This window comes from Panthera onca, chromosome B3 (assembly GCF_046562875.1).
Source record: "Panthera onca isolate mPanOnc1 chromosome B3, mPanOnc1 haplotype 2, whole genome shotgun sequence".
NCBI classification, from domain to species: domain Eukaryota; kingdom Metazoa; phylum Chordata; class Mammalia; order Carnivora; family Felidae; genus Panthera; species Panthera onca.
This window is the reverse complement of record NC_138344.1, coordinates 72,056,348-72,081,632: the sequence shown is the minus strand read 5'-3', so window position 1 is coordinate 72,081,632 and position 25,285 is coordinate 72,056,348. Positions and strand designations below refer to the sequence as shown.

Here is a 25,285-nt window from a genome sequence, read left to right as displayed (position 1 = left end):
TCTCTGTCTCTCAAAAATAAATAAATGTTAAAAAAAAAAAAAATTCAGCAAATGAATAGGAATTTGGTACATAAAATAAATTGCGTAATTTGACATCACATAAGTTGGTAAATAAGTTCTTTATCTTTTGGTTTGATTTTTCATAGGGATTTTAGAGTAAAGTCTAAGCATATGACTAAAGGCAAATAGTTTTTTAAAGGTTTTCTCTTCGAGAGATCTATACAGTTATTTTAACCATTCTTGCCTCTACAGAAGAGACGCTCAAACCGCCAAGTTAAGCGAAAAAAATACACAGAGGATCTGGATATAAAGATCACAGATGATGAAGAAGAAGAAGAAGTGGATGTAACTGGTCCAATAAAAACTGAGCCTATCCTCCCTGAACCAGTGCAGGAACCAGATGGCGAGACTTTGCCTTCCATGCAGTTCTTTGTGGTAAGCTGAGAACTTAAGCAATATGAGAGGTTGTCCTTCTCCTCAGAGTCTCTGTTGACTGACTGCATCTTTTGCTACAGGAGAATCCCAGTGAAGAAGATGCAGCCATAGTAGACAAAGTGCTTTCCATGCGGATTGTGAAGAAGGAGGTGAGGCCTTAACCTTTAATGTCAGCTCATAATGCTACATTCACAGACTTTATTTAATGAGCACCTTTGGATGTCAGGATAAATTACTGCAGTGTAATTATGAAATATGGTGGAGGTAAATTAGCTAGAAAATAAGAACTGTTTTCTTGCCTCCTCTTTTGCTTACCTGTTTAAAATGGATGAAGGCTTATTTTTTCCAACTATGAGACCTCTTATATTGAAGTACCAGATTAGTTCTTTAATCCCTCAGTCAGTAATATACTTGGGGCATTGGTATGAAGCTCTACTAGAAGTAGTGGAATTTAAGGGTTATTTCTTTGACAAATGAAGTATTAATAACTCTAATGTTTTTCTTCTCAGCTTCCTTCTGGACAATATACTGAAGCAGAAGAATTCTTTGTCAAGTACAAGAACTAGTATGTGATCCGTGCAAAAAGCTTTTCACCCTAATCTCCACAGGGTTGTAAAAAGTTCTCCTGTATAGTCTTTCCTGGGTGGGAATATATCCCCTTTTTGTAGTCTCCTAGCCTAAATTGTTTTCATTGAGGAAAATGTCTATTCAGAGAGAAATTCAGGAATTGTCATGAATCTTACTATTCCTGGCAGGAAGGTAGGATAAAGGTGATTCCTGATAAAATCTTTTGTGATCCTCTATACCTTAGTCTGACACTAAGACCTTGCTTCTCAGACTGTGGTCCATCAACCAAAAGAATTAGCCTCATTTGGGTGCTTGTTAGAAATGTGTACTTTCAAGCCTGCCCCAGACCAGGTATTCGTGTGCAAAATCAAGTTAAAGAAGCACTAACCTAAGAGACTATCTCCCACTTAAACATGTTGTACTCATTGTGCCTGCTTCTGGCTAATCCCCAAACCTAGCCAACCACCTCTCCTTTCTCACACCATGACTGGCTGTTTCCATCCCCTTCAGCTCCTATCTGCACTGTGAATGGGCTACCATCTCCCAACTAGAGAAGGATAAGAGAATCCATCAAAAACTAAAGCGCTTCAAAACCAAAATGGCTCAGATGAGACACTTCTTCCATGAGGTAATTAGGAATAGGTATTGCCTATCATTTATTTCATAGAAGCATAAATTACTGGAGTCAGCAGTCTTGACTGATTCTTGAAGGTTTATAGTTGCTTTGTGTACGTGGGTATGAAGTCTTAATTTTGATCATTGAACCTTTCTTACTTTATAGCCCCATGCTTTGTTTACCAGGTCTAAATACAGTCTTTGTAAGTTTCTAGAATATTTTAATTTTGACTTGTTCATTATCCATGGAGTATTTTCAAGATGGGTGATAAACTGACCTACAGTCTATTTGAGGCACTCCTAATGTCAGTCTGTGGCAGGCGATGGTATCTGTAGGCATAAGCAAACATGTCGTTAAGAGAGAACACTTATTTTCTATAATTTCTAATCCAGTATATCAAGAAATCGTGATAAAGGAGCTCTAATTTCCCATAGCCATTCTTACTACTGGTTAAACACTGGAGCATTCATAAGGGTCTCTTGAGCCATATTTTAACTCTCCACTTTCCTTTGAAAGCTTTGTGTACACATCCCATTGCCAAACTGCGATTTTTCATCTTTATTATACATACGGTACTAAGTGCCTTGAGAAGACCAATTCCTTTTCAAAGCTTCTTAGAGCTAAAGGGGAAAGGGTCCAGTAGGAAAGGTTGAGGGAAGGAATAATGCAGAGTTTCAGCAGAAAAAGTTCTGCCTGAATACATCTGATAAAGCTAATTTTATACTACCAGGTTTGCCAATAAATGAGTTATTTCTCACATCACCTAGAGATGGCAAGTAGGACCATTTAGGTTTTATAATTTCTTTTTATATGAAAATAATTGGGTTGTGTTTTTTGTCTTTTTTTTTTTTAATGTTTATTTTTTTATTTTGAGAGTGAGAGGGAGCAGGGGAGGGGCAGAGAGAGTGACAGAAAATCCTATGCAAGCTCTGCACTGTCAGTGCAAAGCCTGATGCAGGGCTCAAACTCACAAACCTTGAGATCATGACCTGACCCAAAATCAAGAGTCAGACACTTAATTAACTGAGCCACCCAGGTGTTCCTTCATCTTTGTTCTTTTAATGCCTAATTTGTGAAATGTACAATGAAATTGTAATCCCATTCCAGCTGTACATTAGTACAATTGTGATTGTTGAACCAACTCTATGAACTTATATGCCAATTAAATCTCCATATGTAGGTAGGCTATTTAACCAAATCAGTCATTCATTTATTCGTCATTTATTATGTGCCAGTCTCTATGGAGAACAAACCAGACATGGTTTGTGTTCTTATCCACCTCACTGTCTAATTGGGAGAGAGAGAGTAAAAAATAATTCAAATCATGATAAGTGCCAAAAAAGAGCACAAGGAGACGTAACGGGTGGGAAAACGCCTACTTTGGATAATTAGGGAAGACTTCTCTGAGAATTCAATTGTGAATAGGAGCAAGGACATGAACCCACGTAAATAGTATTGCTGGCATGGGAATCAGCATATGTGAAAGCCCTGAAACAAGCTGAGGAACTAAAAGGACAGTGGAGTTGATGAACAAAAGAGAATGAATGGCCCAAAATGAAATCAGAAATTTAGGCAAGCAGGTGCTTACAGATCTTCTAAGCACAGTTTGGTTTTAGTTTTGTTTACAAATGAAAATGATTAAATCATTTAAAGCAGGTCAAAGACATAATGCAATGTTCACTTTTATTTGTTTTTGAGAGAGAACACAAGCAGGGAAGGGACAGAGAGAGAGAGGGAAACACAGAATCCAAAGCAGGCTCCAAGCTCTGAGCTGTCAGCATAGAGCCTGATGCGGGGCTTGAACTCACGAACCAGGAGATCGTGACCTGAGCCTAAGTCGGACGCTTAACCGACTGAGCCACCCAGCTGCCCCGCAGTGTTCACTTTTACACAATCACTTACAACTTTGGAGAATGGATTGAAGAGAGTACAGTAAACAATATGGAAGCAGTTGAAGTTTTCTAGATAGGAAGTATCACAGCTTGGAATAGTGTGGTTTCACGTGGAGAGAATGGATAGATTAGAATTGACAGGGCTTGGTGTGATGGCAGGTTTGTGGTCTGAGCAAATGGGTTGAGGTGAGATCATTTATTGAATTATGGAAGATTTTAGAAGCAGCCAATTTGGGAGAAATCAGTTAGTTTAGATTATGTTAACCTTAAAATTCCTTAACACATCTGTAGTTAAGCAGAAAGATATTCAGATCTGAATTTTTTTAGGCTGCAATTAAAATTTTGAGTTTATCAGCATATAAAATAGTTATTAAAACCTTAATGATGATTAAAGTTCCCTCAGGGGCAGGGAGGATTTCTGTCCATAGTTCTGTATTTTCTTATAGAAAGTTCCTTCTCTAATAGAATGGGTGTGAGCTCAGAACCAGTGCTTAAAGAATTCCCCAAAATTTACTTATTTGTTTAAAAAAAATTTTTTTTAATGTTTATTATTTTTGAGAGAGAGAGAGACAGAGAGCAAGCAGGGAAGGGGCAGAGAGAGAGGGAGACACAGAATCGGAAGCAGACTCCAAGCTGTGAGTTGTCAGCACAGAGCCTGATGTGGGGCTCGAACTCAGACCATGAGATCATGACCTGAGCTGTAGTCAGTCGCCCAACTGACTGAGCCACCCAGGTGCCCCTTATTTGTTTGCTTTTAGAGAATTCTCCCAAATTTCAAGGTCTGGGTGAAGGAGAAGGAATTGTATGCCAGAGTTACAGGAGAAAGATTAGGAAAAGATATGTCACAAGAAGCACTGGCAACAAGTGTCTGAAGAAAGAAGAGTTTTTTCCTTAAAGTTTCTTTGAGATCTTTGGAGCCGTGGGTTATATATTTTCATATACCATCCAGAGTCGGATGCCAGTGACTTAGAAGAAAAAGAACCAAAGTGATTGAAAATTGGCCAAAACAAAAACCAGAACCAAAATAAAGGGCGGGTGGGGGGGGTGCTACTGATGAGACTATGGTGTCTCAGCAAATCCCAGGGAAGGGAGTGCTTAATGGAGAGAATTAGGAATTGTGGAATGCTTTTCAGAGGTAAAGCGAACTGGGGACAAAACTATTTCATTGTATTTGGCAATTTGGAGATCATTAATGACCTTGACAAAAATAAGTAATTCAGTTGTGTGAGGAAAGTGGACGGAAGAGTGGAATGGATGGGCAGGGAAGGTGATGACATGGAGATACCTTGTGTTTAAACCAGTTGGGAAAAATTGGCTATGAAGCAGAACAGAAAAATCATTACAGGGAGATGAAGAGTAATTTAAGATGTGCCTTAATAGAGAATATCCATGTGTTTGTGGGAATGATCCAGTAGAGAGGGATTAAGAAGGTGAGAAGGGATGGAATCCAGACCACATATGGAGAGAATGGCCGCTCTTAGGAGACTTGCTCTGGTAATAGGTGAGAGGATAGGTGCAGGCTCAGGTAAGTTTTTAGAATTTGATACTGTGAAATTTGGGATCTCCCTTCTGAAGACTTCTTTTAAAAAAAAAAAGGTTTTTTTTGAAATAGGATCATCAAAGTAAAGGTGGGGTGGAAGGTTGGGTCTATTGGACAATGATCTTTTGGTCTTACTGTTTGTTTGATAACTCCTTTAGGATGAAGAGCCCTTCAATCCTGACTATGTAGAGGTGGATAGGATATTGGATGAGTCTCACAGCATTGACAAAGATAATGGGGAGGTAAGTTGAGGCATGGAAGAACATGAAAGGTCTTAGATTTCTGCTGGTCTGCTTGCCCATCTTTTATTTTTCAGATATGGCTAAAAAAATCCCTGGGACAAAGAGGTATTTTTGAGTTTTTCTGAGAGCTCTTTGGAATGAAATTGGGAAGATTAAGGGAGTAGGGAGAGAGGCTAAAAGGAAAGCTTTCCATAAAATCAAACATTTGAGAGCTATATTTATAAGTACCAAGAGCTGTATGAACAAGTACTCATTCACCTTGATCTCATTTTCTCTCAGATTTTATATGGGAGACCCCTGACATTCAGTTGAGGGTGAGAGAAGGGGAGAGCAGTAGAGATACTTCACAAATCTTCATAGTTATAAATGTAAAAATACCTGTGCAGACTCTTAGCTTTCTTCATGTTGTTGAGAATTACTAAGTTTTTAAAAATTTTTTAATGTTTTTATTTATTTTTGAAGGAGAGAGAGAGCATGAGCAGGGGAGGAGCAGAGAGAGAGAGAGAGAGGGAGACACAGAATTCGAAGCAGGCTCCAGGCTCTGAGCTGTCAGCACAGAGCCCAATGCAGGACTCAAACTCACAAAATGTGAGATCATGACCTGAGCAGAAGTTAGACGCTTAACCAGCTGAGCCACCCAGTTGCCCCAGAGAATTACTGATTTTTTAAAATGTTTATTTATTTATTTTGAGAGAGTGAGTGTGTGTGAGCAGGGGAAGGGCAGAAAGAAAGGGAGAGGGAGAGAATCCCAAGCAGGCTCCATTCTGGGAGCGCAGAGCCCCACACAGGGCTCTTTGTCCCATGAGCCAGTTGCGAGGGCTCAACATGGGGCTCAATATTACGAAACTGCGAGATCATGACCTGAGCCCAAATCAAGAGTCAGACACTTAACGGAGTCACCCAGACACCCCAGAGAATTACTTATTTGGTGAACTTACCATCAATTAATGCGTTTTGATTTATCATTAAAACTGATTTGAATCTGTACTTTTTTTTTAATGTTTACTTTTGAGAGAGAGAGAGCCGCAGGGGAGGGGCAGAGAGAGAGGGCAACAGAGGATCTGAAGCAGGCTCCACACTGACAGAGAACCCAGTGTGGGGCTCCAGCCTATGAACGATGAGATCATGACCTAAGCCAAAGTTGGACACTCAACCAGGTGCCCCTGAATCTATACTTTTAAACAGAATGTGGGATTCCCTTCCCACAGATTCAGATTCAGTAGGTCTAGGGTGGGACCCAGAGATCTGTATTTTTAAGTTCGTTCTCCAAGGGATTCTCAGGCATAGCTTCATTGGGAATCAGAGCACTAAAGCTCTGTTAGCAGATTTTACACATGCTAAAACACTTGCTAATACAGATTCATAAATTACTTTTTTCATTTTCCAAGGAAGAATTGTAAAGATCTAAGCCACCAGTGAATTGAACATCCTCTCTTAATTTTTTTGAAACTTACTTAGACTGTGAACAACCATTCCCTTAGAACTTAGTGCTTTCTTTTCACTTTAAGTAGCAGTTTTGGTTTGCTTTGTACGGCCATATTTCATAAAGTTTTTATCACGTCTGACAGTTACTGCTTACCCAGTGACGAGTACAGAACCACAGAACCTTGTTAAGATGTCAGTGCCAGGTGGTGAGCTGGGCCCACTCACAAGTTAAGTGACATGTTTCTATACACCACCCTTACAGGACCTAAAAACTAAAGTCTTCCCTCTGTAAAATTCCAAGTTTATTGTATAAGCCTTTAGAGTCACTCAGAACCTTAGATGTCCAAGACCTATTACAGTTCACTATGTCTTCATATCCTAATAGGCATCCTCAGATAACATAGTCTGCTTTTGGGGGTAGGGGTGGGAGTTACTGTTTGTTGTTCATTTGTGGGAGGTGAGTGGGAAACCAACCCAACTATTAGAAAGGACAGGTTAGCTGCTATTAAATTCTTCTCATCATTTTCAGGATCTCAGTCTTCTTAGCCTTGAAAATCTTGTGCTCTCTATCAACATACTTAACTCTTCCAGAAGTAATTGGTCTTTGGTCCCTTTGGACTGTGTTGGAAATGGCAAGACAGAAGAAAATGTTTTAGTTCCCTGGTAAAACTTTTGCTGCCAGTATTGGATATCATCCTATATACCCATTTCCCTCCATCCCCAAAATAAGTTTGCTTTGTCATCCTCTGTACATTACCTAATAGTGGAAATAAGTATTATAAATAATAAAGTATTTGGGACAGTAAATTATGATGCTGGAAATGTGTGAGCTGGACAAATGGCTTTATGTAGAAGGTGACCTGAGTCACTATAATAAAGGAAAGGAGCAACTAAATTAATTCTGGGGATCCCATGATCTGTGACTCTGTTGAGGTACTTAGATATAATCTTCAAATTTCTTGCTGTTTTGAGGGGTATTCTGTGAATTGATCATAGAGATTACTGTTGATTACATTAGGCCCAATATAAAGCTTTTTGTTTGTTTTGGTTTTTGTAGGGAGGGAGGGAGGGAGGGAGGGAATCCCAAGCAAGCTCTCTGCCAACAGTGCAGAACCCGATGTAGGGCTCAAACTCATGTACCAGATCATGACCTGAGCTGAACTTGGATGCTTAACCGACTGAGCCACCCAGGTGTCCCAGCACTAGGCCCAATCTAATTCTTGTTTCATATAAGCCAGAAATGGAAATGCAGTCAGTGCAAAGATCATCTTGAGTAGTGAGAAGAGCCATTTTACCATAGGTCACTGCCCATCCCTTGCAGTAGAACACCTACATAGAGCACAGTACTGTAGGTGGAGCTTCAGCATTTGCCCTTCCTCTTCTCTCTTCTTACCTGTCCTCAGTGATAGCTCTTCTAGTTCTCTCCTAGCTCACAAGGGAATCTCTTTACCACCATATGACTACTCTTTGACGTAGCGTCTACACTCAGAGCTACAGAAGCTCCGAAGCCCAGTGATTTCAGCCCTGCTTTTCTCTTACGGGTTTAATATGTTCCTCGCTTAGAAAAGTAGCTTGGCTTCCACTCTTCCACTGTATTAAATTTGGTCCCAGGACACTAGTATGGAGCCAGAGGTCTATCTTTTTTTTTTTTTTTTTTTTTTTTTCCAACGTTTATTTATTTTTGGGACAGAGAGAGACAGAGCATGAACGGGGGAGGGACAGAGAGAGAGGGAGACACAGAATCGGAAACAGGCTCCAGGCTCTGAGCCATCAGCCCAGAGCCTGACGCGGGGCTCGAACTCACGGACCGTGAGATCGTGACCTGGCTGAAGTCGGACGCTTAACCGACTGCGCCACCCAGGCGCCCCCAGAGGTCTATCTTTTAATTTCAACCTAAGTAACATAATACAGGGGAGAAAAAAAAAAAAAAAAAAAATATATATATATATATATATATATATATATGTATATATATGTATATATTTGGCATTTGCTTGGTTGATGAGCATAATGTTTCAGTGCTTAGTGTTCTAGAAACTACTGGTAGAACTTTGCCTTTTAGAATAGATTCTGATAAATTGCTGCAAAAATCATCAAAGCCATGAATAGTACATGCATCTTTTTTTTTTTCTAGTACTTTTTAGTATTAACACCTTGTGATCTGACTCGATAGTCAAATTCTTATCCTTTGATTACAGCAGAGAACACAAAATCAGTTCATTAAGCCTTTAGCTTCTTCTCTCCTAGCCTGTAATTTACTACCTGGTGAAATGGTGCTCTCTGCCCTACGAGGATAGTACGTGGGAGCTGAAAGAGGATGTTGATGAGGGCAAGATTCGAGAATTTAAACGGATCCAATCAAGGCACCCAGAACTCAAAAGAGTGGTAAGTATATTTGCATTTAGAGTGTAAAGCCCACATAGGTAATGATGTAATTTTTTATTGATAGAAGCTTATGTTGTTTAGCTTTTTATCATGGACACTTTCAAACATACAAAAGTTAAAGAAATGTTACAATGTACATTGTGAAGAAATGTTACAATGTACCCATCACCCAACTTTTAACAATTAATGATAGCTGATTTTTCATGTATTTCTCTATCTACTCATTTTCCTGTTTCCCAATTTATTTTAAAGAAAATCCCAGATTCCTTTATTTCATCCATAAATATTTTGGTGTTTATGTCTAAAGGATAAATAATACCATTTTTACACCTAAGAAAATTTAACCATTTCTCAATATCATCAAATAACCAATCGTTATATGAATTTCCCTGATTGTCTTCTAATGTTAAATTGTTTGAATTGGATTCAGAATAAAGGTCTATATATTACTGTCAGTTAATGTGTCTCAGATCTCTCTTAATTATAGTTCCTCCTGTCTCTCCTTTCCCATCTTTGCAGTTTCTCTTGAAGAAATCAGGTGGTTTGTTCTCTAGGGTTTCCATGGTCTGAAGTTTGCCGGTTGCATTTCCCTCGGTACCTTCTAACGTGTTCTCTGGCCCTTATATTTTACATAAATGGTTAGATACAGACCAGTGCTGTCCACTGGAACTTTTTAGCGCTGTGCTAACATAGTAACCACTAGCTACATTGCAAACTTTCAGTAGTCACAGGTGGCTAGTGGCAGATATAAAATATTATCATTATAGACAGTTCCATTACAAACTACTATTCTAGAAGCTTGATCAGGTGGGGAAGGGAGATGACCAGATCTACTTAATAGATGGTTCTATCAGGTTGTCTTTTGTGATATTATTAGCCATTTATGATCATTGCCTTGGTCTGTTTTTTTTTGTTTTGTTTTTTTAATGTTTATTTTTTTTGAGAGATGGAGTGTAAGTGGGGAGGGGCAGAGAGAGGGAGACACAAAATCTGAAGCAGGCTCCAGAGTCTGAGCTGTCAGCACAGAGCCTGAAGTGGGGCTCAAACTCAAAAGCCACGTGATCATGACCTGAGCTGAATTCGGACACTTAAACCGACTGAGCCACCCAAGCGCCCCTGCCTCGGACTGTTCTTTAAGGATTCAGAATGATGATACTTTAATTGAACAATCTTCATTTATTAGCCAGAATTTTCTATAAAATAAGACTCACCTACTGTTTGGTCACTCTGAGGTACAGATTGTATAAGAAAGGCGGATAAATGCTTTATTTTCTTTATTTTCCAGTTTTCAAAATAACAAGGTAGTTCTCTAGCATCCTTCAGAAGTGATCAATGGATTTTTTTCTCTTTTCGTTTTCCTTTTTTTTTTTTTTTTAAGTTTTTTAAACTTACGTTATGAACTCATGAATTTGAATATATTTAAGATGCTTTTAATTCACATTTTTGAATTGATTTTAGGTACTAGAACTGCCTGGGGCATTTGCCTAGTTTTGTTAATATCTTCACCCCACTAATTGAAATTTTCTCTTTTGTAGAATCGTCCACAGGCAAGTGCCTGGAAGAAGTTAGAGCTGTCACATGAGTATAAAAACAGAAACCAGTTACGGGAATATCAGTTGGAAGGGGTCAACTGGCTGCTCTTTAATTGGTATAACAGGTATAGAAAAGAGTGGGCCCATGAAATGTAGGCTTGGTCTGGGATGATTTTTATTAATTTTCTGTTGAAACAGTTTCTTTTTACTCTTTTGTTATGTACTTTTAAAAAGATGGTATCTTTTAACATGCTTTTCTTTTTCCATGGTGAATCTTCAGGCAAAACTGCATCCTGGCTGATGAGATGGGATTGGGCAAAACTATCCAGTCCATTGCCTTTTTGCAGGAGGTATATAATGTGGGCATTCACGGACCCTTCCTGGTCATTGCTCCACTGTCCACAATTACTAACTGGGAGCGAGAATTCAATACATGGACAGAAATGAACACTATTGTATACCATGGCAGTCTGGCTAGCCGTCAGATGATTCAGCAATATGAAATGTACTGCAAAGATTCACGGGTGAGTGGCATATCATGGGAATGTAATGGTTTGGAGAGAGTAGGCCAAGGTAGCTGGTATTTTAGAGGCTTTTCTATGAATAAAAGACTTTTAATGAGGTTTTCTTAGGTGATTTATGGCATTTTGTCTAGATTACATGAGGAATTTTTTTCACTTTTGCTCTTTTTATCCAGTGAACATTTTGATCCAGTGGGAGTTCTGGCTTCATTTATGAATACTTAGATTTTAAATAGAATTTTACCAGTATTGATAACTTTTAATTAAGAAAGAATGGAGGTGGTGAGCTTAGGCCATTTCCTTTCTTTTTCTTAAGTCTACTAAAATTTTCATCAAGATCGATTCCTGTTTCTATATAAATTTTAAAATAAAAATTTGAGCTATTCATCCTTTCTTAGTTGTATTTTGCTGCTATTTTGTTAAACTGATTCTCCTGTCCATTTTTAGATAGTAACAGATATTACCTATTTCACTTTCAGTTTTGTCTTGTATGTTTCAACGGTGCCTGACCTTTGTGGATTTCATTGTTAACTATCAAAAGATCTAGGTTTTGAGATACATGAACTAGGCATACAGCAGAGTCAAAAATGTCCAGCTTCATTCAGTGAGGTCTGTCATTTTCTCAAGAAACTGAATGTGTTGAAGAGACATTGTATCTTACATTCAGTGATTTGGCATTATTTATCATGAAGATAAACAGCAGCATAGGTGGGTGGTGGTGCAGTTTGTATTTCCTGTTGAGCCTGCCTGAATATAGAAAAGAGAATGTGTAATTCAGAAGAGGTCCCTGTTTAGGTTCATGGTAGGCCTTTTCTTAACTATTGCTTTCGTGCTTAGGGGCGCCTCATCCCAGGTGCATACAAGTTTGATGCCTTGATCACCACTTTCGAGATGATTTTGTCAGACTGTCCTGAGCTTCGTGAGATTGAATGGCGTTGTGTCATCATTGATGAGGCCCATCGGCTAAAGAACCGTAACTGCAAGCTGCTTGATAGCCTCAAGCACATGGACTTGGTGAGTTCTTCACATTGACTCATGGGCAAAAACACCTGAAATTAAAATAACCCTAATTCTCTGTGGAATTAATATAACTTTAATTACCAGAGAAGAAAAAAGAATCCCAATCCTGGTATTGGGTGGTGGGTATGACCTATGGGAGTGGACACCTGAAAGTCTTGTAAGAGTCCTGTATATTTTAGAATTGGAAGGTAATTGTATGTTAGTGGTTTTTAACCAGGTGGAGAGGCGGGATACTGTATTAGTTACCTCGTACTGCATAACAAATACCCTAAACGTTAGTGGCTAACAACTAATATTTTTTATGATTTTCTAGCCCAGCAACTTGGGCTGTGTTTGGCTAGACCATTACTTTGGTGATCTTGCCTGTAGTCAGTAATGTGGCTACAGCTGGCAATTGGTGGGCTCTTGGGTCATCTTCTATATGACCTGTTATCCTTCAGTAGGCCAGATGTTGCTTCTTTACATGGTAGAGTCAGGGCAGTGTCCAGAGAGGGCAAAGGCAGAAGTTGCAAGGCCTTTGAGTTATAGGCTCTGAAACTCACACAATATCACTTCTGCTACATTCTCTTTGTCAGAGCAAGCCACAAGGCAAGCCCAGATTCAAGGGGTGAACCTTGATAGGAGGAACTACAAAGAATTAATGGCCATATTTAATCCAGCACAGGTACATTCCCTAGAGGGGGACATATTAGGATATCTGTGGGGATTTGAGCGTGGAAAGGCATATGTAATTGAAAAAATAAATATTTTGAATATTTCTTTGTTTGCTCATAATCATGTTTAAGTTAATTCTTGTTAAATATCAAGGTGTTTTTTTTTTTTTTTTAATGTTTTATGTTTATCAAAAGAGGGAGCAAGAGTGAAAGAAAAGTTAAGATAGTAATCTGGTCCATTCCCATAATTATACAGATAAAGAAATTAACGCTTAAGTTATATGCTTGATAGAAAACCCCAGATGTCCTTTGTGTTTTTGAGTTTTATCATTTTTTTGTTTTCTCCATTTCTAGGAACACAAAGTGTTACTCACAGGAACACCATTGCAAAATACCGTGGAGGAACTGTTTAGCTTGCTTCATTTCTTGGAACCTTCACAGTTTCCTTCAGAATCAGAGTTCCTCAAGGACTTTGGGGATCTCAAGACAGAGGAACAGGTAGGAATGTATCTGGACAAAAAAGGTAAAGTGTGTAGTAGGCACGCATGTACTGTCATAGGCCGTGAGGGCCTTTTTGAACTTACAACCTCGTGCCTGCATCATTTGTGGCATTGTGCAAAATCTACATTTCTCATAGTGGAAAACTCATGTTTTTTTCATGTTTCCAAGTAACGTAAGCATGTTTGTCCTCATAGTTTTTATTTCTTTTCTCTCTGTATTGGGCACAGGTTCAAAAGCTACAGGCCATTCTCAAGCCAATGATGCTGAGAAGACTCAAGGAGGATGTTGAAAAAAACCTGGCACCCAAACAGGAAACTATTATTGAAGTAGAGCTGACCAACATCCAGAAGAAATACTACCGGGCTATTTTGGAGAAGAATTTCTCCTTCCTTTCCAAAGGGGCAGGTCACACTAACATGCCTAATCTGCTCAATACAATGATGGAGTTGCGCAAATGCTGCAACCACCCATATCTCATCAATGGTGAGAGAGCTCCTGGAGAATACTGCATTCCTCTGTCGCCTGTGTTTCCTTTCTAACGATACTCCTCAGGAACTGTGGATACGTTGACTGACTCAGCCTAAGTTGGGGAGAGAGAGGGGTTCTTTTAAAGCAACTCTTATGTGAAATGTCTTTCGCTAGTTCTTCCCCCTTCATCCTGCATAATCTTAAATTATATGAAATTTGCTGTTTAGAATTTCATGAACAAGAACTCAAGTCATTCTGTCCTTTGGAGAAATGTCCCCACTGGTACTCCATTTTGTAGTTTCTGATTTGGGTGCCAGTGGGATGGTAATAGTTGTTAGCATGTACTGTCCTAGTTCTAGTCCACATATTTATGTATGTTTTACCCAATTACAATCTTAAGTCCTGATTGATTTGCAGTATTTTGTATGACACAGTCGAAGATTATTTAGGATGTTTTGGGTGCTGAAATTCTCTGTGAGAAAAATGTTTATCTTAAGTCAGATAACTTTTCTTGGCTTCCTTATCTCAGTTAAGTAAACTACAGCCTTAGCATGTTTCTCTGGATCTCACCATCAAGTTTGATTTTTCTTTCGGCAGGTGCAGAAGAAAAAATCCTGACAGAATTTCGAGAAGCTTGCCATATTATACCTCATGACTTCCACTTGCAGGCTATGGTTCGTTCAGCTGGCAAATTGGTTCTTATTGACAAGTTGCTTCCAAAACTTAAAGCTGGTGGCCATAAGGTTCTGATCTTCTCCCAGATGGTACGCTGTCTAGATATCCTAGAGGATTATCTAATTCAGAGGAGGTGAGAAAAGAATCATACCTTGCCTTGTGTTTAGTGTAGCTTCGTAAAGCTGCAAAGAGTAGGAGGGTCTGGGTTTAATAAAGTCGGTTAGGACTGGGATAAAAGAAGTATTTAAGATTCCTACTCTCAACTCTCTGATAAAGTTTGGGTCAACTAGAGATACAGAGATACTGATATTGATCCTAGTCTGCTTTTTGGTCTCTTTTTTCTGCTTACCAATTAAATTTTTTTCTGTGATTGTCGCACAGGTACTTATATGAGCGTATTGATGGGAGAGTCAGAGGTAACCTTCGACAGGCAGCTATTGACCGCTTCAGCAAGCCTGACTCAGACCGTTTTGTCTTTTTGCTATGCACCCGGGCTGGTGGACTTGGTATTAATCTCACAGCTGCTGATACCTGCATCATCTTTGATTCAGACTGGAATCCACAAAATGACCTGCAGGTAGAGGAAATCATTGTCTTAGGGACGAACCACCTAATGTAAGAGGTTTTCCAACAGGATCAAGATCTCATAGAAAGACTTTCTTTCAAAGAGTATGGCATTGTTTATTTGGTTTAAAGGTGGCAGTCTCCATCAGCAAACCGTCAGTAAATGTTTTGGGCTTTACAGACCATACGGTGTCTGTTGTAACTACTTAGCTCTGCTCTTGAAGCACAAAAGCAGCCATAGACAACATGGAAATGAGCGGGCGGGTTTGCGTTTCAGTAAAACTTTATTAACGGAAACAGGTGGCTGGGTAAACTATAGCTTGCTGACTCCTGTTGTGTTTGGTGGGGCAGTCATTTCATCTTGAAATTGACTTTTGGTTTTGAGTTGATCTCATGGCTGCATTATAGATGTGAATTGGTATTTTGAATTCTTCCCACCCCAATTTTATGTTATCTTTGCCCTTTCTTTCCATTTCTTTTTAACCAGGCGCAGGCACGATGTCATCGAATTGGGCAGAGCAAAGCTGTGAAGGTGTACCGTCTCATCACTCGTAATTCTTATGAGAGAGAGATGTTTGATAAGGCTAGCCTTAAGTTGGGATTGGATAAAGCTGTGCTTCAGTCCATGAGTGGTCGGGATGGCAACATTACTGGAGTGAGTTCTCTTAGTCTGTGGATACATTTGTAGCAGGTCATAGCAATAGAGGGAGGCAAAGCTATTTTGCACAGGAATCTGACCACCATGTTTGATTTCTCAAGTCTTATTTCTTAAAATGTAATAAACTAAATTATTATGATATGGTTAGGTAGTGCTCTTAGTAGTTTTTTCATCTTACTGTTGGGTTTTGCAGATCCAGCAGTTCTCCAAGAAAGAGATTGAAGATCTCTTAAGAAAAGGAGCATATGCAGCCATAATGGAAGAAGATGATGAGGGCTCCAAGTTTTGTGAAGAAGACATTGACCAGATCTTGTTAAGACGAACCACAACCATCACCATTGAGTCTGAAGGAAAGGGTTCTACCTTTGCCAAGGTATGTTCTGTCTGTGCCAAATGCTAGAGAAGCAGAGGTAGAGACAGGAATTTTTAGAATTTAAATATATTTTTTAAATACAGTTACTGGTTTCACTTGCTCAAAAAAGTGTTATGTCAACTTTACTTTGTTCCTCCCTCACTAGGCAAGCTTTGTTGCTTCTGAAAATAGAACTGATATTTCTCTGGATGACCCCAACTTTTGGCAAAAGTGGGCCAAAAAGGCTGACCTGGACATGGATCTACTGAACAGCAAGGTAAGCTTCCTTTTCTTTACGGAAGCAGTGTTTCAGGAGCCTTTGTAGCTGCTCCGATTCTTTGATGCTGGCCTTCATTTATGATGGTGTATTGTATATAAGAGCCATTGTAAAAACTTTCTGCATATGAGGCCCCAGAAAACTACTTAGATATCTACCACTTACTTTTGCTTCCTGAGTCCCTATAGATTATTTTGCATGTCCTAAAAAAAAAATCTCTTTTTGAGTATCTACAGATGTTATATCCATAATTGTCTTAATTCCTTTCCCATAATCCTATCTTGAACAGAGTTACTCTTCTGCTTCTGTTCTCTGTATAGAATAACTTGGTGATTGACACACCTAGAGTACGAAAACAGACCCGGCACTTCAGCACCCTGAAAGATGATGACCTAGTGGAATTCTCTGATTTGGAAAGTGAAGATGATGAGCGGCCACGCTCTCGCCGACACGACCGTCATCATACCTATGGGCGCACTGACTGTTTTCGGGTGGAAAAGCACCTCTTGGTATATGGGTAAGAACCCGTCTTGCCATTAGAGGTAGTGGATTTTAATCCTGCTAGACACTCGGTTTGCCTTTCAGATTGGAAGCTCTGACCAAAGAGGGGATAATGGGAAAAACTTTATTCTGTTAAGATGTTTTCCCCAGATCTTTTCCTCTCCCATCTTTTGGAAGTCCCCAGGAAAATATTAACACAATTTTCTGTTTTTCTAGTTGGGGACGGTGGCGAGATATCTTGTCTCATGGACGCTTCAAGCGACGTATGACTGAACGAGATGTGGAGACAATTTGCCGGGCCATCCTTGTTTACTGTCTTCTACATTATCGTGGGGATGAAAATATCAAAGGCTTCATTTGGGACTTGATTAGCCCTGCTGAAAATGGCAAGACAAAAGAATTGCAGAATCATTCAGGTAATTATCAACTCTTTACTGTTTATCTTTCTATAGATCACCTAATCCTTTTCAGGTCCAAGGGTTTTTCTCAATCCAAGTCTTTAATGTCTCCCCTTTCCCAGGTCTGTCTATCCCTGTGCCACGTGGACGCAAGGGGAAAAAAGTAAAATCACAAAGCACTTTTGATATCCATAAGGCAGATTGGATCCGGAAATATAATCCTGATACCCTGTTCCAGGATGAGAGTTATAAGAAGCATTTGAAACATCAGTGTAACAAGTAAGGATGGAAATTAACAAAGACTAAAGCATTTTCCACCCCAAAGTTTCTGTGTTATTACTGACCTGGCTCTTCTTCCCTCACTTGTAGGGTGCTATTGCGGGTACGGATGCTCTATTATCTAAGGCAGGAGGTTATTGGAGACCAGGCAGAGAAGGTGTTAGGGGGTGCCATTGCCAGGTAAAGTTATGGTACATTTTTCTTTATGCCTTGCCTTATACCAGAAAAGATTGGTTTATTTATTTCATTCTGTACTGTCTTTGGGATAACTGATAATTAAGAAAGTATGTCACTTCTTTAATCTTATGCTTGATACCAGTGGAAGGAAATAGGCAGATCCGTGAGCATTTAAGTTAATGGATAAAAGAAGATACCTATAATAATCTTCCCAAGGATTGTTATTTAATTCTCTGCATTGCTGTGTTGACTCTGCTGTCTTCTACCTTTAGTGAGATTGACATATGGTTCCCAGTAGTGGATCAGCTGGAGGTTCCAACAACATGGTGGGACAGTGAGGCTGACAAGTCCTTGCTCATTGGAGTCTTTAAGCATGGTAGGTACCTTTTTTTAGTCTGTTTATTTCCTTTTGTAGACTTACGTCCACAGATGGAACATGTAGCGTAAAATGCTTATGGCCAGTACCTGAGTTATCTGATTGGTTTTCAATAAAATTACGTTTGAATAAGAAACTAGTTCTTAAATATCCAGAGCAAAGCATTTCGTTCCTATAAATAGATGTTCAGAAAGACCAGATGGATAGTTAAATCCCAAGGTAGGGAGTCTCCCATCTGTTCCCTAATCAGTGTTATCAATTTGTATGTTGTGGTATCTTAGTTAAGCTTCCACAGTTCAGGGGAGGTAATATATGCCCACTCCTACTAATAATAAACACGTTTAATTTGTATGAAAGTGTTCTACTTATGTAACATCCTATTTGTCTAAATGTTCAACAGTCACTCTGATGAAGGTATGAGCTACAGTGAAACAAAATGGAGTACAAAAAGGAAGAGTACTCCCTTTTCAGTCTTGCCTAATAACAAATCCTAGGTATTAAAAGCAGTGAGTGCTAACTTCCAGCCCAGTGACTTAGTGAATTAGAATATCACTTTTTTTTTTTTTTAAACTATTCTGGGGTCACCTGGGTGGCTCCAGAGGTTAAGCATCAGGCCCTTGGTTTCGGCTCAGATCATGATCTCATGGTTCGTGAGTTCAAGTCCTGCGTCGGGCTCTGTGATGACAGTGCAAAGCCTGCTTGGGATTCTCTCCTCTCTCCCTCTCTCCTTCCCTCCCTCCCTCCCTCCTTCCCTCTGCCCCTTACCCGCTCCTGTGCTCTTGCTCTCTTTCTCAAAATAAGTAAACCTAAAAGAAATTGAAAATGTTTTTCTGTTTATTTCTTTAACATAAAAGTAATGGCACTTAATCAACATGTTTTTGAGATGTTTTAAGGGATCAGAAAAACTGAACACTTTCTAATCGTAGATTTACTTGTGAGACAAAGAGGTTTAGATGAGTCCAAACATCCTGAAATATATTCATGGACTCATTCATTCATTCTCTGTTCATCAGACATTCAGTGCCTGTTTGTTTACAGGTGTTTCTTGTCCTTCATTCAAAAATGTGTGACCTAGCCCTAAATTATTTTACTTTTTCAGTTTCCCCATGTAGTTAGTATTTTCTATTATGAGCAAAGTAGCTCAGATAGTTCAATTATTTCAGCACCCTTTAGGCAAAATTAATCTCTTATTTTCTTCAGCTTAAGACCCTTTTTCTTCTAGGCTATGAGAAATACAATACTATGAGGGCAGATCCAGCCTTATGCTTCCTGGAAAAGGCTGGTCGACCAGATGACAAAGCCATTGCAGCAGAACATCGAGTATTGGATAATTTCTCTGACATAGTGGAAGGGTAAGCACTGGTGTTTAATTGTCTTGAAGTTCTGAATCTACCCCATGAAGCCTATTAGTTGCTTATGCTAAGAGACAACATAACTGTAGCCTTGACTGAACCCATTAGTATTCTTAATGATGGTTATACTCATTAATGATAAATTCTTAACAAAGAGTGGGATTAGCAGAAAGGATTCCATAAACTAGGCTAAAACCACACATTGCCATAAGATGCCACTAAGGGTGAAAATTAACGTTACTCCTAAACGGCTTATTTGACATTCTGTTCAGTTTTCTTGCAACACTTTTCTGTGTAGCCACAGCTGACAGGACAATTGATTCTCTTGAAAGATAATAGCCATGCAACTCTCCTACGCCACTTATGTGGTTAGCGCCTCAGGAGATTTTACCCCTGGTTCATCATCTCTCAGTGGTAGCTGACACATACAGGCATAGATTCTGGATACGTGCCTCGATGATGAATTGCCATGCTAATACTGAGTCACCAGGTGGGGCAGTGTTGCCCTGGTTTGGGTGCCAGTGAGTTTAACAAAACTTCTCACATGGAGACCTGAGGGGCATGTTCAGTAGTTGGCTTAGTTCATGAATACCCATTCCATGTACTCTTCTGCAATTGAGAGATTTCTCTGATGATCACAACCTTAGTTTGTTTAGTGCAGAACACTCAAAGGAAATTGGGTCAGTTATTCATTGCAAATCATGTATTATGTCACCCTTCCACTCAGTAGAGCAAAGTAAAACAAGCAAACATGGACTATTCAAATGTAATAATTAAAGTAAATAGGAAGGATGGGAAGAATGGGTAAAGAATAAAAAAGGCTATCAAGAGAAAGGAAATATGCTGGTTAAAGTGTTTTGTTTCAGATGTGAGCAATTTAGAATGACACTTTGTCAGTTTCTCCCAGTTCTTTGTCCTGTTGGGTGTTGTACCTAACTTTCTCAGATCTTAGCACCTGGCTGCCATTCCTTTAAGCATGAAAGAAAAGACTGCTTCATGCTAGATTATACATTTGGCTAGGTCTTCATCCTAAATTGCTTGTAGTGAAGGAAGATACATTCTTGTGTTGTTTTTTTTCATGCTTTTGAATAATTTTAGGGTTGACTTTGATAAGGATTGTGAAGATCCTGAATACAAACCACTCCAGGGTCCCCCAAAGGACCAAGATGATGAGGTGAGGAATTCTCCTTTGAGTCTAGCTTTTCTCTATTACTAAATAGTTAAGTATTCTCCCATTCCCTGGATCCTGAAGTGTATTGAGTAATTTATAATACAAAATGGAAAGTACCATCTGAGAATATAAAGTAGTAATGGAAAGGATTGTGATACCAACTGGGGGAGACCAGGGATGGCTTTGTGTAGGAGGTGGGACCAAGCTGGATATTGAAGTATATTATGTGACTGCAAAATTCCTGAGTCCCTAATTTTTAAGCCATTAACAACAACTGATTTTTCAGGTTTTACTTTCTTATCCCTTTAGTTGGTTACTTCCATTTCTTTGTGAGGGGTCATTAGAAATTTTTCTTGATCCCTTTGGTGCCATAGAAGGACTCACATAAGAAAGTGATTTCAGAGTGCCAACTTCCCCCCCTTTCCCTCCCCCCCCCTCCATCCTGTGGGGTGGATCTCCTTCTCTAGGGTGATCCCTTGATGATGATGGATGAGGAGATCTCAGTGATTGATGGAGATGAAGGTAAACTTCTAGGTCAACTAGTACAATTCTGTGTGGGGTGGTGGGTTGGGGAATTATTAACTGAATTCTGTCCTATCCTGGGATTTCTAAGAGCTTTGCTTTTGGGTGGCTTATCTCTACTGTCCTTCCTGTACTGCCTGTTCATTCTTCTTTGCTTCCCACAGCCCAGGTGACCCAGCAGCCAGGCCATCTATTCTGGCCTCCAGGCTCTGCTCTGACAGCTAGGCTTCGGCGCCTAGTAACAGCTTATCAGCGCAGCTACAAGAGAGAACAGATGAAGATAGAGGCTGCAGAACGAGGGGACCGGAGACGACGGCGTTGTGAGGCAGCCTTCAAGCTAAAAGAAATCGCGCGGCGGGAAAAACAGCAACGGTAGTGTGGCTGGGAATTTGGGCTTAGTTGTAGGCTTGCCTTCGGCTATGGGTCTTATTGAATTTTTTTTTTTAATGTTTATTTTTGAGACAGGGAGAGACAGAGCATGAATGGGGGAGGGGAAGAGAGAGAGAGAGAGAGAGAGAGGGAGACCCAGAATCCAAAGCAGGCTCCAGGCTCCGAGCTGTCAGCACAGAGCCTGACGCGGGGCTCAAACTCACAAACTGTGAGATTGTGACCTGAAGTCAGACGCTCAACTGACTGAGCCACCCAGGCGCCCCGGCTATGGGTCTTATTGAAAAGCATCTTAGGAAGGATTTATTTGGAATTCCCTAGAGGGACCGCTTATTTTTGCCTTTAACTTTTATTCCTCTATGCCAGAAACTTTGGTTGTGTGCCTAACCACAACTCCTAAGGAGGTCTTTTATGTGACCGTTCTCATTTATTTGCCCACATCATTTTTTCCCTTAGTTTGCTATTCTTAAATTCTTATATGTTATAGAGTACCTCTTAACTCCCTCTTCTGCTGTCTTCTGGGCCCCCCCCTTTTTTTTGTCCCTACTTTCAATTTTTGTTTATTCAAATATTCTAAGCCACATTAAGAAATAACCAGTTTCCCTGTGTTTTGTTTTGTTTTTTTAAGTTTTATTTATTTTGAGAGAGAGAATGAGAGCGGTGGTGATGGGCGGCGGGGGGTGGTGGTGAAGAGAGAGAGAGAGAATCCCAAGCAGGCTCCCACACTGTCAGTGCAGAGCCCATTGTGGGGCTCGAACTCACAAAGCGCGAGATCATGACCTGAGCCGAAATCAAGAGTTGGATGCTTAACCTACTGAGCCACCCAGGCACCCCTTCTCTGTGTTTTTCTGATCACTGTTGCCTGATTCCTCTTCCCTTTAGATGGACAAGGCGTGAACAAACTGATTTCTATCGGGTGGTGTCTACCTTTGGTGTGGAATACGACCCTGATACCATGCAGTTCCATTGGGATCGCTTCCGTACTTTTGCCCGTCTGGACAAAAAAACAGACGAAAGCCTTACCAAGTACTTCCATGGCTTTGTGGCCATGTGTCGCCAAGTGTGTCGCCTTCCCCCAGCAGCTGGAGATGGTAAGCAAGACTGGAGAGTCTTGGGTGAGTGGGGATGGAGGGCAACAGAGCCAAGTCGCTTCATTTCTCTGTCTGCCCCTATCTCTTGCAGAGCCCCCGGACCCTAATCTGTTCATTGAGCCCATCACGGAGGAGAGGGCCTCACGGACTCTTTACCGTATTGAGTTGCTTCGGCGCTTACGGGAACAAGTTTTATGCCATCCCCTTCTGGAAGATCGGCTGGCATTATGTCAGCCTCCAGGTCCTGAATTGCCCAAATGGTGGGAGCCTGTTCGGCATGATGGGGAGCTTCTGCGAGGGGCAGCCCGCCATGGGGTGAGCCAAACAGACTGCAACATCATGCAGGACCCAGACTTTTCTTTTCTGGCTGCCCGTATGAATTATATGCAGAACCATCAGGCAGGAGCACCAGCTCCACCCCTGTCACGCTGCTCTACTCCACTGCTCCACCAGCAGTATACCTCGCGCACTGCCTCACCACTGCCCCTGCGCCCAGATGCTCCTGTTGAAAAACCACCTGAGGAGACAGCCGCCCAGGTCCCCAGTCTGGAGAGTCTGACTTTAAAGCTAGAGCATGAGGTGGTGGCCAGGAGCCGACCAACCCCACAAGACTATGAGATGCGAGTAGCCCCCTCTGATACTACCCCTCTGGTTTCCCGGAATGTTCCACCAGTCAAACTGGAGGATGAGGATGATTCAGACTCTGAGCTGGACTTGAGCAAGCTGTCACCATCATCCTCTTCTTCCTCATCCTCATCCAGCTCCAGCTCCAGCACTGATGAGAGTGAGGACGAGAAGGAAGAAAAGCTAAGTGAGTGCATGTGACAGGCTGTTGGCCCTTTTCCCCATTTCCCACCTCTCCACCCCACTCACCTCACTCTTCCCCTTCTTTTCTACATGCATCCTCTGGGAGAGATTTGGATTTTGATTTGATAGGATACCAAAAGAGATCTGTTACTCTCTGGGCTTTTATTTAAGGCCCATGTAATTCCATTTCTATATAACTTCATTCTTCCATCTCTGCTCACATTCTGTATGGTCTCTAGCTGCTGACCAGTCCCGCTCAAAGCTCTATGATGAAGAGAGTCTCCTGTCCCTCACTATGTCCCAAGATGGATTCCCAAATGAAGATGGAGAACAAATGACCCCTGAGCTTCTGCTGCTACAAGAAAGACAAAGAGCCTCTGAGTGGCCCAAGGTAATAGCCTCATTCCTGAACACATAGTGTGGAAATATAATGTAACAGAAGCGGGAAACAAGGAACAGATGGTTCTGGTTTTCTTTAGTTGTATTTTGCGCTACACGGTTTTTTTCATGAAACTCTTGCCAGTTGACTTAGGGATCTGATACTATTACCTCCCTCCTCCTACCTTGTGATTTTTACCCATTCTGACAATGGTGGCAGTATTGTTTGTCACAGAATCACATAGCTGGTTCTCCAGCCCTAAAACCAGTATTGATTTCTTTTCCCCCCATTCAGGATCGTGTCCTTATAAACCGTATTGACCTCGTCTGCCAGGCTGTACTCTCAGGGAAGTGGCCTTCTAGCCGCCGGAGCCAGGAAATGGTAACAGGAGGAATTTTGGGGCCAGGCAACCACTTGCTAGATAGTCCCTCCTTGACTCCAGGAGAATATGGTGACTCTCCAGTCCCCACACCACGAAGCAGCAGCGCGGCTTCCATGGCAGAGGAGGAAGTGTCTGCAGTCACCACAGCAGCAGCTCAGTTCACAAAACTTCGCAGAGGCATGGATGAAAAGGAGTTTACGGTTCAGATCAAAGATGTAAGCTTAGCATTTAGGCACTGGGAAGTGGGGAATGAGGCTGTAGTTTTACTAACTACTTCACTAACATGATACTAAACTCATTTGGTTAGCTAACTTTAAAAATAAGAGGGTATAAAAATTAGAGCTCACACAGCTCCATTGAGGAGAAGTCATTGCAGTAAAGGAAGGGATCTTGACTTCTATCTCCTGGGGACTAGATTAAAAGAAACAATATTTTTGAAAGAAATTTAATTGATACAGGGTTCTCTTGGGAGGCTTGTTTCTAGATCCTAGAAACCTAGTTTTTAAAAATTGAATTCAAGTTGTAGGAAAGCTGTTAAAATGACACTGAAGTATTTATGGGCCTTATTAAGTCAAAAATAAGAAGTCATTCCTACTGAAATTAAATCAGTGTTACTTATTTTACAAATGGGAAGTTTAATTTCCTGATCCTCTTCCCTATTGAAACCCTATTAGTTGCTCATTAAGTACTCAACAAGAAAAATTTCTTAAAGTATGTGTTAGGAATTATCAGGATTTTGCTCCTGTGATGATTTGCCATGCTAATATTGAGACACCAGGTTGGGGGTGTTGTTGAAATTCTTCTCTTACTTCTTTTCTGAGGGGCACTAGGTCAAGAAACAAAATCTGTCTAAGGGAAAAGTATATAGGTTTTATCATATTTCTGATTTCTACCTTTTAGTCAGATGGCCTTCTTTCTCATCCTTGAGCCAGAGGATGACCCTTACCCCAAGATCCCCAAAGCTTAATATTTACTTTAAAAACATGTGCCATATGACATTTTGGGTGGGTGGGTTGTCTTCTTAGGAGGAAGGATTGAAGTTAACATTCCAGAAGCACAAGTTGATGGCTAATGGAGTAATGGGAGATGGACATCCTTTGTTTCATAAGAAGAAGGGAAACAGAAAGAAGCTAGTCGAGG

At 40.5% G+C, this 25,285-nt stretch overlaps 1 protein-coding gene and 2 non-coding genes across 8 annotated transcripts in view; all 3 read left to right on the top strand.

Moving 5' to 3' along the window:
• The window catches only part of CHD8 (chromodomain helicase DNA binding protein 8), a 61,518-nt gene that overhangs the window by 31,985 nt on the left and 4,248 nt on the right, over positions 1-25,285 (top strand). For 5 of the 6 annotated variants that reach the window (XM_060619164.3, XM_060619160.3, XM_060619165.3 and 2 more), the window contains exons 6-35: positions 253-435; positions 516-584; positions 945-1,000; positions 1,513-1,630; positions 5,209-5,292; positions 8,965-9,102; positions 10,638-10,759; positions 10,915-11,158; positions 11,993-12,169; positions 13,183-13,326; positions 13,557-13,812; positions 14,395-14,605; positions 14,854-15,049; positions 15,524-15,691; positions 15,888-16,067; positions 16,213-16,323; positions 16,644-16,840; positions 17,041-17,240; positions 17,321-17,501; positions 17,592-17,681; positions 17,951-18,054; positions 19,277-19,406; positions 20,505-20,580; positions 21,045-21,099; positions 21,264-21,471; positions 22,369-22,577; positions 22,669-23,388; positions 23,624-23,775; positions 24,058-24,360; positions 25,171-25,284. In XM_060619164.3, coding sequence (XP_060475147.1) covers positions 253-435; positions 516-584; positions 945-1,000; positions 1,513-1,630; positions 5,209-5,292; positions 8,965-9,102; positions 10,638-10,759; positions 10,915-11,158; positions 11,993-12,169; positions 13,183-13,326; positions 13,557-13,812; positions 14,395-14,605; positions 14,854-15,049; positions 15,524-15,691; positions 15,888-16,067; positions 16,213-16,323; positions 16,644-16,840; positions 17,041-17,240; positions 17,321-17,501; positions 17,592-17,681; positions 17,951-18,054; positions 19,277-19,406; positions 20,505-20,580; positions 21,045-21,099; positions 21,264-21,471; positions 22,369-22,577; positions 22,669-23,388; positions 23,624-23,775; positions 24,058-24,360; positions 25,171-25,284 — 5,196 coding nt within the window. The remainder of the gene's footprint in view (positions 1-252; positions 436-515; positions 585-944; positions 1,001-1,512; positions 1,631-5,208; positions 5,293-8,964; positions 9,103-10,637; positions 10,760-10,914; positions 11,159-11,992; positions 12,170-13,182; positions 13,327-13,556; positions 13,813-14,394; positions 14,606-14,853; positions 15,050-15,523; positions 15,692-15,887; positions 16,068-16,212; positions 16,324-16,643; positions 16,841-17,040; positions 17,241-17,320; positions 17,502-17,591; positions 17,682-17,950; positions 18,055-19,276; positions 19,407-20,504; positions 20,581-21,044; positions 21,100-21,263; positions 21,472-22,368; positions 22,578-22,668; positions 23,389-23,623; positions 23,776-24,057; positions 24,361-25,170; position 25,285) is intronic. The other variant, XM_060619163.3, reaches the window with a different exon arrangement.
• Positions 19,858-19,967, top strand: LOC132670639 (small nucleolar RNA U6-53/MBII-28). The gene has a single exon (XR_009606860.1). It is a non-coding gene; the product is annotated as a small nucleolar RNA U6-53/MBII-28 (small nucleolar RNA).
• Positions 24,885-24,970, top strand: LOC132670640 (small nucleolar RNA U6-53/MBII-28). Its single transcript, XR_009606861.1, has one exon. It is a non-coding gene; the product is annotated as a small nucleolar RNA U6-53/MBII-28 (small nucleolar RNA).